We start from the raw sequence: 15685 nt of genomic DNA on the forward strand, positions 1-15685 counted from the left end.
CTGTACTTTCCTGACTTCACTCCTTAGCCCCCAGCATCAACCAGGGTAAACCCTCTTCCCAGTCTCCATCTAACTGTGTACAGTATGTACGGAGTAAAGACTCCAACGTGGCGTGGAACCTCTCAAGAGCCCCTTGGCTACATGGTAGGCTGATGCTGAAACAGATGAAAAGTTAGAACCTTGGTCTTACTGAAAGATTTAGGGGATTTCAAATATAGAGATAAACTCAGTCAGGGCGCGCACTACAGATTAAGTGGTGATGGTGCGTAATGGGTATGCTGCTGGATACCTAGTGCTCTGGCACATCACCATCAACAAATAGATTGCACCCGAACGAGAACGAGGGAGGGGACCAACACAGTCAAAAATGAAATGTTCAAACGGTTGACTAAATGCCGGAATTGGACAGAGAGGAACTGGCTCTGTTTCGGTTTTCCGGTCAACTGACACTTATGACACATTTTAATGTACGATGCAACATCTCTCTTTAGAGGAGACCAAAAAAAAGAATACAAAATGCGATCATATGTTTTACGGACACCCATATGTCCACACTAGTCATGTGACACTTGCAAAAACAAACTACGAAATTTGGAAGGCACAAAAATCTGGAAAATAGGATCTCCAACAAAATCAGGACCATGTGGCACCCATGTGCGTCTTCAAAGCAAGATATTGACTTTCATGCATCGCTAATGAAAGCCTTCCTGTATCGCGCCGCTTTTGTCTGATGTAGTCGTGTTTATTTTGATTTCTTCCGTATTCTACAAACAGTCCAGGAGAGGTCCTGGGCAATGTGTGTCCCAGTGAATTTGAAGGACACCCGCTGAACACAGTCCCCATTGATGCTCAGTTGGGCTGGTTCCCCCTTGTGTTCCCTGAAGTCTATGATCATCTCCTTGGTTTTGCTAGTGTTGAGCAGCAGGTTGTGTTCCGATCACCAACGTGCAAGCCTTTGTGTGCTCCAGGGCATCTTGCTCAGAAGTCAGTTCCCGATTTTCCATAAAAGCTTTGCTTCAATATCCCAAATTGTAAGTAGGGATGCACCGAAATGAAAATTCTTGGCCGAAACCGAAAAGAAAGAGGCTTTTGCAGTTTTGTTTGTTATTTAGTCAATTATTTCAACATTGCATACATGAACTCCCACATGTTCTCCTCAAACACAGGTTGAGTTGCTTTAAAAAAAACTGCACCACAGCTGCCACCGTAATGTTCAGACTTCAGAATTTGCATTAAAGTCCTGATTATAACAATGAGAGGCTTTAGAAGATGTCCATGCTATGTGATTGTAACATTTTCGTCTGTAGACTGAAACTAACGGGGGGAGGCGGCTCACTGGACATAGTATATTTAGTCGCGCTGTCAGTTTGCCGACATGGCTCTGTGTATTCAGGCTTGAGAAATGCAATCAGATCGTAGGAGCCTTTTCCCCCCAATAGCGCTAACGGACAGGATATCTCCGGTTATCATTAGCTGTCAAACTAAAAAAAAAATTGCGCGGCAGCCCTCACTCGCGCAAGGCTTTTGTGTTTCTAAGGTGATTAAACATCAGTCTTGGACTAGAGTTTTAACTTTATGCTGCATAAAGCATTGCACTGTCTGCGCCGTGTTTCATCCAGTTTGAAAAAATGCTCCCACACTGGACTCTGACATTGTCATGCACGCACCTTACAGACTGCTCCTGCTGCGCGCTCACAAACAGACGTGAACTGGCCTACACGGTTACGTCTCTCTTTTCTGCCATTTCCTGGTTTACAGGAAGCTCTTTTAAAAACATATTTCCTTAGTGTCATTTAGTTCGTAAATTTTCAGTAATTTTGTTCGGCCTTTTAACTGTTTCGGGCCGAAACCGAAAATGACTTATTTTGCCATTTTCGGTGGCCGACTGTTCGGTGCATCCCTAATTGTAAGCAGAAAGAGTTGTATGGGTAGCCAAAACACAAGCAGACATTTTTCGTCTCTTCTGTTCTTCAATGAATTATTGTTACTTTGTTCACTAAAGCTCACGTGTGTCTTCATATTTGTAACATATCTGATTCACATCTCACGTCTCACTTCCTCTGTGATATTTATACTCTGAGGATTATCATTAATCTGTGATGTCATTTGGCCGACAATCAATCAGACATATTTTGTGTAGTCGTTATTCCTATGCCTTAAGTTTTTTTCTATACAGCCACCATGATATAAACATGTCTTTTTAGATTAAGTACTAAAGCAATTAGAATTATTTTTCAAATTCATGACACTTGCATTATGTGATAGGATGTTGTCCAGCAGTTACAGGCCGTAATCTACCTTTGTCACAATTGTGACATTTAAGATTAATTCTAATAAAAATGGAAAATTATCATTATAATTTAAACAATTTATTTGGCTTTGAAAAAAGGTTCATATTTAGATGGATGAAAAATAAAAAATAAAAAGGCTTAATGCAAAATTAGAGTGTAAAATACAAAGAGGCAGACTAAAGCTAATTGTGTTCATGGTCATGGCACTTGTGTTGTGTGAAAGGCTGAATTCTGACTGTTACAAGGTTTCAAATGTATCAACAATGTAACAACTCATGACTGTCCCAATAATGCTGTGTGCTGTCAGGTGTATTTATGTTAATGAGGGGGCGTTTTCAAAAGTGACATCATGGTCCCGATAATGTTTTTTAGGTCCTTATAAGTCACATATTTGTCAGAAAGGGAAATGTCTGCATAAACCACAATTTTGTCATGGTGGTGTGTATGTAGGTTGTAAAGGTGGTATCTGAAATCTAAAGTGAGCTGATTTTTTTTCAGATTTTTTTGAGTGCTTTTATCTTACTCCCTTAGCTCTAGGACCTCTGGAAAGGGTAGTCCATCTATACCACAACCGGGGCTGGTTTGGAGAAACAGTCCAGCCAAACCATATATACCAACATGTGTGTGTGTGTGTGTGTGTGTGTGTGTGTGTGTGTGTGTGTGTGTTTGAGTGTGTGCAGGCATATTTGTGAGGACCAATTTAAGCTTTTAACCATCTGAGTGAGGACATTTTTGGAAAGTGAGGATAGTTTGCCTGGTCCTCACTTCTTTAAAGGTCTGCATGAGGGTTAACACTAGATTTTAAGGTTCAGGTATGAATTAGGTTTATGTTAGGGTTAGTGTAAGGGTTGAGGTTGGGGTTAGGCATTTAGTTTTGATGGTTAATGTTAGGGTTAGAGGCTAGGGGACGCATTGTGTCAATGAGTGTCTGTGTGTGTGTGCTTTTTTTTTTTACTGTCAGCTGTGATCCGCATAAAAAATAAAAAGTGATGCCGATAAATTATGCTGCCAGCTGTCGAATGCAGCCCACAACGACGAACACAGAACCTCCCTAGCAACATCATTAGTGTGCATAGACACATCCAATAATAACTACTGGGTAAATGGAGGTGTCGTTAGGATGAGTCAGAGAATAGCATCTCAGAGGCCTAGCGAGATCTCATCTATATTTCAATACTCATTTGGACTCCATAAACACATGCATGACAGGAGCCCGCACACAAATTATTTAAATCACAGATGTATTGTATATTGTATGTATATTTTTGGGGGATATTTATTATTACATACAGCTCTGGAAAAAATAAGAGACCACTCCAAGTATTCAGTGTCTCTCGTTTTACTATTTGAAGAAATATTTTTGAGTAAAATGAACATTTTGGTTTTATACTATAAACTATTGACAACATTTCTACCAAATTCCCCCCAAAAAATATTGCCATTAAGAGCATCTCCATTAAGTTATGTAGAGATGAAGATTGAAGAAAAATCCAGTCTCTTAATTTTTTTTCCAGAGCGGTATTTAGTTTAGTTTAATTTATTCGTCACATACACAATATGCACAGGGCAACGCGTAGTGACATTCTCATGTACCAGTCCGGCTGTAACTCACCTCACAGTCCTTCCATATCTCTGGGTCTGTCTCCCCACTGCTCTGGATCTCCTGCACCAAAGCCCGGAGTGTCTCCAGGGAGCTGGGGTTGATGAACGGGAGGCTCCTCCCCGGCCCAAACGCCTCCTCCCCGCTCAAACACAGACTCCTGCCAGATTCAAGATACTTTCATAAGAATATATTATAGAAATTCTTAAGTCTTGGGCTTCCTCCCTCAACAGTGCAAAATAAAGAAAAAGTAATAGTAATAAAAGAACACAAATATAAAAGCTGAGACTTTATTATTAATAAAAATAATAATAATAATAATAATAATAATAATAATAATAATAATAATAATAATAATAATAATAATAATAATAATAATAATAATAATAATAATAATAATAATAATAAATATATAGGGAAAAGTCAAAGTATAATTTTACTTTTTTTGTAAATCACATCACAGTAAATCACACACTGTACGTAGAGTATTGTTATAAATACAGATGGATAATATACTGTACATGGTGTTCCAGCCGTGATTAAAGGTGCAGTCAGTGATTCTAAAGAACGCTTTTAGTCAAAATCAGTGAATGTCTCCTCACGATCCGCTACCTGTCTGTACTGTGTGTGCGCATGAAAAAAAAACCAGTGTTAATACACAGTCTAGGCTCTGTAAACGGGTATGTAAACAAGGATATGTAAACAAAGGGAGCCCACCGTAGCCAGCAACATGCCTGTTCCACTGATTTTGACAACAAGCATTGTCCAGAATCGCTGACTCCGCATTATAATGTTTTGCGTTACCCTACCTGATCTTGTTGCATGCGGGTGTGTCCTGCACAGCGCCACACACACACACACACACACACACACACACACACACACACACACACACACACACACACACACACACACACACACACACACACACACACACACACACACACACACACACACACACACACACACACACACACACACAACACACACACACACACAGCCTACCTGATCTTGTTGCATGCAGGTGTGTCCGGCCCGGCGCCCCCTGCAGTGTGGGAGGCGTGTGACGTGCCCTCCGACGTCTCGCTCTCTTTGCCCCCCCCCTCCCCGTCTCCATGGCAGCAGTGGCTCAGCGCCCCGGAGCTGGACACGTCCTCAGAGATACTGTCATCTGTGGACATGGTTACGGGCCCATGCACAGGGGGGCACGCTCACAGCTGCAACAGAAAGAAGAACACCAGGTTAGTAAATCTTAGCTGCGTTTCACTTTCCAATCGCCATACTACTTGGGGCGGCAGTGGCAAAGTGGGTAGGGAGGTCGCCTCTGGAGTGCAGGGTCGTAGGTTCGATCCCCCGCCTACCAGCCACATGTCGAAGCGTCCCTGGGCAAAGAGACACTGAACCCCACATTGCTCCCGATGGTTCAGAGGGCGCCTTGCCTGGCAGCTACTGCCATCGGTGTATGAATGGGTGAATGTGGTAAGAAATGTAAAGCGCGTTGGGGCTGAGAAAATCGGCTAAAAAGCGATATATAAGTCAAGTCCATTTACACTTCCCTGCTATTTAGTATGGCAGAAAAAGATTTAGTTTGTCCCACTGAATGCGGTCAGATGCAGCATGCTGAAAAATACCCGGATGCCTTACTACATCCGGTCATGTATTTTAGTGTGGAGATCAGAAGCTTTTGGGCGATTCAGACCCACAATCCATCAGAGCGTAAGTAGACGTAGCACTGTCTAACCCTACACATTTTTCCGTGACATAACACATGTGAAAATGTAGGGTTAGGATTAACATGACAGCTGGGCCAAGGGAAGACTGAGGAAAGACTGAGGAAAGGAAAACCTCATTCATTATATTATAACAGCGATTTTATAATGATAGAACGCCGGTTCCGTGTGGGTGAAGTTTTCTTTTGAGGTCGCAGTTAGAAGTGTTGCTCAACTGTCACAACAATAGCTCAGGTCCTTTGATGTGTGCAACAAGATGTTCTATTACATCTCCTCCTCCTACTAGTCTGAGTTTGGTCTGGCTGTGCGGGACTACAGAAAGTGTAGTTTATTTTCTTTGCAGCCATTTGTTGGAGCAGCGGCAACAGAGAAAATGAACAAAGATATAAAGAAGACTGGTACTGGCCGGGGGGGGGGGGACGACGACGACGACGACGACGACAATTAACATGGGTTTGATTCATAGATTGTACTTATTTATTGAAGGTGATCAATTGAATCCACCTGTGCAAGACTATTGCACTATATTCTTTGGTCATTATTGTATTTCGATTGTTTATTACTTTGCTACTGCTACTAATACAATTTCTCTTCAAGGAACTATCCATCTATCTATATATCTTTCTATCCATGTTTCTATCTATCTATCTATCTATCTATCTATCTATCTATCTATCTATCTATCTATCTATCTGTCTATCTATCCATCTGTCTATGTTTCTATCTATCTATCTATCTATCTATCTATCTATCTATCTATCTGTCTATGTTTCTATCTATCTATCAACCTATCCGTGGATGACCCCTCAATCCAAGTCATATTAGTCCTCAGCATCCAACAGTTAACAAAAACATAAACACAAAGGCTCAAGCTAATGTGTCAACGTGTATCAGCATCATCCATCACCATGACCTGTATTTCCTGTGTGTGTGTGTGTGTGTGTGTGTGTGTGTGTGTGTGTGTGTGTGTGTGTGTGTGTGTGTGTGTGTGTGTGTGTGTGTGTGTGTGTGTGTGTGTGTGTGTGTGTGTGTGTGTGTGTGTGTGTGTGAGTGAGTGTGTGTGTGTGTGTGTGTGTGTGTGTGTGTGTGTGTGTGTGTGTGTGTGTGTGTGTGTGTGACAGCTCGTCTGGACTGTACAGATTTGATGTAATAGCTTTAACACCAAGCCACAGGCACACTGTACCAAAACACACACACACACACACACTCCACGGATGTTACGGACGTTAAAGTTGCCTCTAAACTCAAGTCAGTTATCCAGTTAGCAGCCATGATAGCTTCAACTACCACTGACAGCCAATTGAACTGGTTAGCCTGCTAGCTAAGTTAAGCTAAGTTGGTTAATTACAGGTTAATAAGCACAGCGTAGGCATCGCCGGCTGAGATTTTAACGCACATATACACTATCTTACAGAATAAACTGACATATTTGACAACAAATATCAAATAATAATAGTTAACCTACCCGTTGACTTGTGTTACCGTTTCGTCCATGTTTTATATGTTCGCAGACGGGTCGGCTGAGCTGCTCGCTGATTGGCTACTGCAGTGCGGGTGTTCTAACTGAGCTGAACGCTGATTGGCCGGCTCCAGCACTGCGGCTGCTGTAACGGTCGGAGTTATATGAATAATACGGCGCCGTGATTGGTCCGTCACTCTCAGTCTGTGATTCTATTGGTTGTTCGGGTGAAAAGGGGGCGTTCGGAACAAAAGACGGTGAATTCTGTATTTATTTATTTTTAAATATTAAATTACATAGGCTACTTTATGTTATTACAATTTTTTTTTTCTGATTTTAAATATTTATTATATATTTTATTTTATTACTATGTTTGTATTGTTGTATTCTTTCAAGGACACAAAAAAAAAGAATAATAAAAAAATAAAGAAGCTGAATAATCATAATATTTCACCTAAATGTCAAAAAAACACAATTGAAAAGTAAAAATGTGCATTCTTTCATATTCTATTATGTGTTCTGGTTAGTAAAGTATAGTATAGTTTGTATTTTTCTACCTATCTGTTGCATTTATTCATCACATCAATATTACTTATGAATACTGTTTATCTTATCTATCAGCATAAACATTACACATTTCCCCCAAAACACATTTAAAAGTGAGACTGAATTTAAATCAACTGTATAAAACTAGCGTAAACTTCACAATTTAAACTATTTTTAAGACCTAACAAAATCATATTTAAGACATTTTTAGACTTTAATTCAGATAATTCGATTAACTCTTTAAGGCCCTGCTGAAACCCTGGGAAAAAACCCATAAGATTAGCAACAATATATATAGTAACAATTAAGTGGTGTTAATATGTCACATACAACTATTTCAGAGAGCGATTAATCCTTTCTGTAATTAAAAATATATATATATATATATATATATATATATATATATATATATATATATATATTAACTGGTCGGGGAGCTAATGACAGTTTAATTTAGTTTATCACCAACATTGCACCTTGTGGACGACCCTACTTACACCCCTGCCTTTTAGCAGAAAAGTAAGTCACATGAGCAAGAGGCCACTTCCTATGTTAACTCACAAGCAGTAGTTCCTCTATTGGGGTTTTTGTGGCTATGATGAATGTCTAAAATGCACCGAAAATAACACAATGACAACTTTATTGAAAATACAATTTATTACACTGAGTAATAAATACATACAAAGATGCAAGTAACAGCATTTTCCATTGTTTTTTTTGTTGTTGTTGTCTAATACCAAAACCGACCTCAACACGAATGAACCGATTGCATTTGGCACATCTCTGCCCCTCCCTCCTTCAAGTCCTGTGTGTTTATAAGGGTCTGAAAAAACAGACCAAAAAATACTATTAAAAAAAACAAGATGTCTTCTCCAGTCTAACCCTGAACAAGCCATGCACTGTCTACAATTAACCCACGGGCCCGTCCGGCGTTCGCATGCATAAATCAACAATTTTTTTCATTTTAAATATGAAGTCAAAACTAAAAATCCCTAAAAGTGGGCCGTAAAAACACGAAATCCTTCTCATTTTGAAATCCAATTACCCACGTATGATAGGTGGAGTCAGTGATTCTGGAGAACGCTTGTTGTCAAAATCCCTTTTTGTCCAAATCAGTGAATATCTGCCCCACGATCCGCTACCTGCCAGTACTGTGTGCGTGCGCTGGGAGTGTTTATACACAGCCTAGGCTCTGTAAACAAAGGAGCCACCATAGCTTGCAACATACCAGTTTACAGAGCCTAGGCTGTGTATTGACACCAGATTTTTTTCAGTGCACACACAGTACAGACCGGTAGCGGATCGTGAGGAGATATTCACTGATATTGACAAAAAGTGATTTTGACAACAAGCGTTCTCCAGAATCACTGACTCCACCTTTAAATGATTCCCTAAAAACCTCCTGAAGTCATGAATTCAATTCAATTATTGTTATTATTTTTTTAACTCTCTTGGAGCTTGATTTTCCCATTCTTCGTTCATTTTTACTTCCTCTTCTGAAAAAAGGAATCGCCATGCAAGTTTTTAATCTTTTTTCGTTTTTGTTTTCATGAGACGCCATTGTTAGTTCTTCTTCTTGCAGGTAGGAATGTGTGTGATCGTAGCTAGGACCGCGCGTTTCTCTCAGTCTCCGCCAAACACTCACGCACCAGCCCTCTGGCGTGGATGATGCCTATTAAGAAAGACACACACAAACAGCATATATTAATAATACAAAAAAAAATTACCCAACAACTAATTACAAAGTTGTTTTATTTAAAGTTGTACTATGTAAGATTTTCAATTCAAAAAAAGTATTTTTACATATTATTTTTCGCTGGCATTTTGTCCACAATAACCATTCCACTTATATGTGACTGTGACTACTTCTCTAAATACTATGTTGAGTCTCTACTGTCTACCCCTCTACATTCCGACAGAATCACGCGGGAACTTAGGAAGTAACGTGAAATCAGTAATGTTTTACTAGCGACTGAAAATATAGAAGAATTGGGGCGACTGTGGCTCAGGTGGTAGAGTGGGTCGGCTGATGTTCGATCCCCGCCCTGCCATCTGTGTCATAGTTGTTGTGTCCTTGGGCAAGACACTTCACCCACCTTGCCTCGTGTGAATGTCGATAGTTAGCCTGCTATCGGTGTATGAATGTGTGTGTGAATGGTAACGTGGGAAAGGGAAACAGGTCTCCCTTGCAAAAGAGTCTTCGGTCTCAATGGGATTTACCTGTATAAATAAAGGTTAAAAAAAAAGAAAAAAAAACACTTTGGATAACTGTTTCGGCTAATAATTTAGACATGGCAGAGCACTCTATAAAAATACCACAAATTCCTGTTGCATAGTTACGTAGTTCAGCTTTACCTGTATATTTTATGTGTGCATGTAAATTATCCTAGGGTGACTAGAAAGGCGCTCACAAATACAATGTATTAGCCTATTATTATTATTATTATTATTATTATTATTATTATTATTATTCTGTTGTGTTGTTCTTGGTTCTACCTCTCTTCAGTCTCTCCATGGCGCTCTTGCTCCCGGCGTACGTGGGACGGATCTCTTTCCCCAGCTCCTCGATGATCGCCAGCAGCTCCGAGTATTTATTCTGAGGCACTTGGCTTCCACTGGAGCCCTGGAGGTACACAACCAACAACAACAAAATGAGGTTGCGTTCCGAATCGCGTACTCTTTCTTTTTTCTATTCTACATACTACATCCGACAATAAAAAGAATCTAGTTAGGATGCAGTAGGCATACTTTTGGGACATACTTTACTCTCTTATTTCATCATAACATTGCGCCTTGATCTTGCCTCTTGCTTTTATATCCGTCGCATCCCCGTTTGTTTTCATATGGAGGTTTCGTCGATGTGACATCACTTAACGTGCGCACTGGATTGTGGTTCAGAATCGGCCAAATAGGATGCAGTTTTCAACACTAACAATCTTGGCCGCATGAAGTAGGACATCCGGGTACTTCTAACCATCCTAAATATGACCACAAGAATCGGGACATCCTAAATCTTTTTTCTACATACTATATAGTAGAAAGTATGCGATTCGGAACGCAACCTGAGTTTAATTCTGTTTTTTTAAAGAATATTCTTTTTGCAAGCTTTATTGACAGTGTGGAGAGAGAGATGAAATGGGGCAGAGAGGGGAATGACCCGGGCTGGATTCTAACCCGTGTCTGCTGTGAAGAGGACTGAGCCTCTTAACAACTACACCACAAGATTTCTTAATCTAGAAAACATTACAGGCTATGACAGAACAAATGATTGAACATAAAGTTACAAACTGGGGAAACGGCTCCAGACTTACTGCACTTTGTCATTGGTTGCAACAGTGCGCCCAGTTTTTCCACTTGAATGCTACAACACGTATTTCAGGTGCACCCGATATTACATTTTCCATGTTAATCATTTCCTCAGAACTCCTAGCGATACGTTAGAGCTATTATTACCAAGCAGGAAGGGTTGAGTTGCATTGTGGGATATGTAGGAGCCTGGCCCACAATAACTAGAGATTAAAGTCAGTGTATGTCTGTGATGGTCAGTTTACCTGTGAGAATCCCAGAGAGGGAGGTCCATAGTCGCTGAGCAGCGGCCGGTAGGATTGCAACGTGGCCAAGTTCGCTGCCGACGGAGACTGCAGGTTCCCAACTGATACTAAGACACACAACAGACACATCTTCAGTTAACTATGGCTGATACAAACAGATAACTTCATGTATAACGGTGAAAAATACTAGAATTAGAATTTCCTAGAATCTGAGATCTCCAAATTACTTTCTATGTGAGAAACACATTTCTTTATGTGAAACCCTTATTCTTATTGGTTGGTCTCTCCCCCTCCCTCCCCTCCCTCCCCCCATCACACAGTGGGATATTACTACTTTACTTGGTTCTGTGGTAGGCAATTACTAGTCTTTCCCCAGTTGAAGATCAATGTTTAAAGACCTGTAAATAGTATTTTTTGATTTGTAAAATGAAAATAGGCTTTATCCGAAACCTGTTCCATAAAAACTTTGGGCTCTAATGTGTTGTAAAAATGAAATTAAAATGATAACAGTTGCTTTATCCGACATTTAGATTTTTGGTGATGCAAAATTTTAATCCAAGTTTCATAATATAAATATCTAGCCTATATATAAAAATATCACACTATTCACCTGCAGCGACTTTTTCTCCAAAATATCCTAATTAAGTCGGTCAAACCTCCCTTAATTTGTCTGATAATAATCACAGTTTAGCTGGGTCTCTGTTGGGGTCTTTTGTCCCCCTTGCTGCTTTGTTACAGTTCTAGCACTATAACTGTAGTTTTCTCCGGCTAACGCGAGATGTCCTCGTGGAGTCGCAAACAGCATGATCGCGAGGGCAGATCAATCAGCCAGCAGCTCGCGGAGCATCATGGAGGAAACGGAACAAGGCAGCCTGCCTTCAAGAAGACACCCAGACAAGTGATACATTTTTGTCACAGTGTTACCGCTTCCCTAATCGCTAAACCAGGGACTAACCTACACCAGCTTTTCGCGCGTCATCTACTCGTCGTTTTTACATCCCCAAATCGTGTTTTAGTCGCTTTCTAACGGCGTGGATGGCGCTCTTTTACATTAGTAATAATGGCGGATATGAATTAGCCTAGCTCCCATGGATCTGACCCTATATATATAACTGGACAAAAACTACAGACACGGTCTTTCTCCAGGTATTCTCCGAGACCCCGAATTTAACACTCGATTTCACGCGCGCGCACTTTGATTTTTACCCGTTTTTCCGCCTTACCCTGGTTGCCAGAAGTTCCCGGTATATGCTGATGGACATTGGGTTTATAAGACATTCCGAGAGACATTGTAAATTAAAGAAATAAAAATGACCCGAAATTCACTGAAGCGTCTGTCTCTCACTTTTTGTTTACAACAGCGGCACCGGCAAATATGGCCGTCACTTTATATTGACACCCACTGTGCTTTCTTCTGCTAAAAGGCGCTGCGGGGTTATCAAAGAACAGACACACACAATTTTTTTTTTTTTTTTAAACGTGATTTCCACCATTATTTTAGACACTTAGCCAAGGATTTCACACGGTTTTTACGCATATTTACACACCCGTTGCTTGGCGCTGTTGGGACAGGCTACTTTTATAACACTTGGGATTTTATTTGCTATTAATAAAGTGGTTTTAACACGAAGTGGAGTGACTTTTTCCTCCATATTTATAAACTTTTGGGGTATTTAAAAAAAAAAGTTTACACCACAAATAAGGGCAACATTATGTTTAGAGCAACTTTTGAGTGGGTAGGTTTAATTTGAAGGTTAGATCTTTACATTTTTATATTAAACCAACGTTAATGTTATTAAAGAAATGTTTTGTTTAATTTTGAGTGAAAATAAAGAGTTTACATCACAAAGTAACTTTTACTGTAGGCTATGCTTAATTTTAAGGTTGGATTTTTTCATTTTACTAACACAATAGTGAATTAGGCTTTAATAAAACAATGCTTTTTCTCTTAATTTAATAGAATATGCCGATTTTACACCATAACAAAATTGTGTCAAAAACACTTTTTGCGTAGCTTTGTTCAATTCTAACCGAAGAGTTTTACATTCTACAAACACAAAAGTGTATTTAGTCTAGGCCTAATTAAACATTATTTTGTTTCAATTTGAGCGACATTGAAGAATTTACACCCAAAATGAGGACATCACATCATGTTTATAGCAACTTAACGTAGGCTATCTGTGTGTAATTCGAAGGTAAGATTTTTACGTTTTACTAACACAAAAGAGAATTTAGCGTTGATAAAAACAACGCTTTTGTTGCAGTTTGGAGAGTAAATATAGAATGTGTAGTTACCTGTCTTTGTCGGCGGGGGCGTATCCATTGCTTGCAGCTTATAAATTAACAAAGAAACAACATAAACAACGGTTAAAAAGTTATCCCTAAATAAAAGGATCCGTCTGTGACTCTTGTTTTCGAGGCTTCTTCCATTCAAATGAGAGAGGAGTCAGTTAAAGCACATGGCTGCTGCCGGCAGACCCCCATCCGGGCCCCTAGTGTCATGACCCCGCCATGGGACCCCAGTCAAGTAGCAGGATGATCGGCCCCACAAAGACAATAACACACTGGGTGATTACTCTAATGTTATGTCACTTTGACACACAATTCGACATTTATATGCAAAAAATACACGTTTGATTTTTGATTAGTTTAGTTATTATGATACATTTATAAAATAAGCTACAAGAAGTGGAAGAACAAAAACAACAGCCTACTTTACTAGCTACTAATAGCCTACAAATTAAAGCTTAACATGTATTTACTTGTACATTTAGCGGTACTTTGCAAGATAAGATAGAAGATATTCCTTTAATTGTCCCAAAGAAGAGGGGACATTTAGCAGATATACCTCGTTACAGTCAAGTAGCGGGATGGTCGTCCCCACAAAGAGACTGTAATAACACGCTGGGTTAAGCTCGGATCGGTTCATGTGTTTTGAAAACTTTGAAATCTTTATGCAAAAATACCTGTTTTCTAATTTGGTTTAATTGCTAAAAACAACTTGTGGTAGAACAGAAAAAAAACGTAGTCTACTTTGATACATAAAAGTGCAACTACTCGTCCATTTTAGTCCACTGCATTAGGCCTATACTTTGCAGATTCAGATGATCAAAAGACAATAGAAATCCACTTATAGGCCTACGTTATGATGAATTAGAAATTCAGCTATGTATGAATGTTTTATCAACTGCAACCATAAAGAGATGCGTTTCTAATATAAGCTTATCATATAATTATATAATGTAATGTGCATTACTGTGAAATGAAAGTGTTGTTAGAAAATAAGATTTTATACACTTCACACAACATGTTTATAACTAACTCTATATCGACCATAGTAGAGGTAAATGCAGGCATGAAAACATAACTCATAAAATAATCTACACAGCATCATATGAATGGATACAACCAGCTTAATCCCCACTGACTACAACAGTACAATTATTTGTGCAATGTTATAATAGTTAAAGGTGCAGTGTGTAATATGACATCATCAAGAAAGTTCTAGAATGCAACGCTCCCTGGGTAACCCCAACCCTTTAGAATAATAACAGAAGCTACAGTGGCCTTCAAGGACAAGAACAATTCAAAATGTTAAACAATGGACCTGATGACATTCCAACTATGACACTTTCAAGATGGCGGCACTAGGCCTTGGTCCAAAATATGCAGAAATATGGACATATCTAAGACCATTTCTAAGGAAAAAAATAATAATAAAAAAAAAAAAAATCAGCTATTATGCACTAAATTAAATGTACTTATGGATATTATAATTATTTTCTAAAAAAATCTGCTAGGAAATAAAACCCAAAATTCTACACACTGCAGGTTTAAATGCAGGACAAAGTGTTTTGTTGGGCAATTTTTCCTGTAAGTAAATTATCTAAATACTTCCACATTAACTGAAACTCTCAAGTGACAGTGAATTGCTATTTCTGAAGCAGTTTTCTCACAATCTGACTTCTAATTTTGGAAATATAGCCTACTGTAGTGACAAAAAAAAGCAAGAAATATTTGAAAATACTGCAGAAATAGTAGCTGTTTTAAAGGTGCAGTGTGTAATATGACATCATCAAGAAAGTTCTACAAAGTTCTAGAATGCAACGCTCCCTGGGTAACCCCACCCCTTTAGAATAATAACAGAAGCTACAGTGGCCTTCAAGGACAAGAACAATTCTAAATTTTAAACAATGCACCTGATGACATTCCAACTATGACACTTTCAAGATGGCGGCACTAGGCACTTGGTCCAAAATATGCAGAAATATGGACATATATGAGACCCTTTCTAAGGGAAAAAATAATAATTCAAAAATGTTTTTCAGCTATTATGCACTAAATTAAATGTACTTATGGATATTATAATTACTTTCTACAAAATCTGCTAGGAAATAAAACCCTAAATTCTACACACTGCAGGTTTAAAAGGCCTCTATACAACCGTATTAAAACCACCTTGTGTTCCAATTCGTCAAACAGTTCCAAAGCTTGAATATTTTTTCATT

At 39.1% G+C, this 15685-nt stretch overlaps 2 protein-coding genes across 5 annotated transcripts in view; both read right to left on the bottom strand.

The window, feature by feature from the left end:
• Nucleotides 1-7152, bottom strand: part of mphosph9 (M-phase phosphoprotein 9) — a 41823-nt gene extending 34671 nt beyond the window's left edge. For all 4 annotated transcript variants that reach the window (XM_080046660.1, XM_080046661.1, XM_080046662.1 and 1 more), the window contains exons 1-3: nt 7087-7152; nt 4897-5108; nt 3904-4051 (exon numbers count right to left, since the gene is read on the bottom strand). In XM_080046660.1, coding sequence (XP_079902786.1) covers nt 3904-4051; nt 4897-5072 — 324 coding nt within the window. In that variant the 5' untranslated portion in view covers nt 5073-5108; nt 7087-7152. The remainder of the gene's footprint in view (nt 1-3903; nt 4052-4896; nt 5109-7086) is intronic.
• A 1122-nt stretch (nt 7153-8274) lies between these two features.
• On the bottom strand, nt 8275-12533 carry cdk2ap1 (cyclin dependent kinase 2 associated protein 1). Its single transcript, XM_080046711.1, has 4 exons — nt 12401-12533; nt 11178-11284; nt 10123-10249; nt 8275-9298 (listed from the first exon to the last, which is right to left on the bottom strand). Exons 1-4 carry the CDS (start codon nt 12465-12467, stop codon nt 9231-9233), a joined length of 369 nt encoding a protein of 122 aa, XP_079902837.1. The 5' UTR covers nt 12468-12533; the 3' UTR covers nt 8275-9230.
• Between the last annotated feature and the right edge of the window lie 3152 nt (nt 12534-15685).

This window comes from Ammodytes marinus (genome assembly GCF_949987685.1).
Source record: "Ammodytes marinus genome assembly, chromosome: 18".
In the NCBI taxonomy this organism is placed as follows: Eukaryota; Metazoa; Chordata; class Actinopteri; order Uranoscopiformes; family Ammodytidae; genus Ammodytes; species Ammodytes marinus.

Excerpts from the sequence above, each read along its gene's own strand:
- cdk2ap1 (XM_080046711.1), bottom strand. The coding sequence starts at position 12,467 with ATGTCTCTCGGAATGTCTTATAAACCCAATGTCCATCAGCATATACCG. Across the intron at positions 10,250-11,177 it reads CCTCTCTGGGATTCTCACAG|GGCTCCAGTGGAAGCCAAGT; the intron begins GTAAACTGACCA and ends GTGTACCTCCAG. Across the intron at positions 9,299-10,122 it reads CATGGAGAGACTGAAGAGAG|GCATCATCCACGCCAGAGGG; the intron begins GTAGAACCAAGA and ends CTTTCTTAATAG.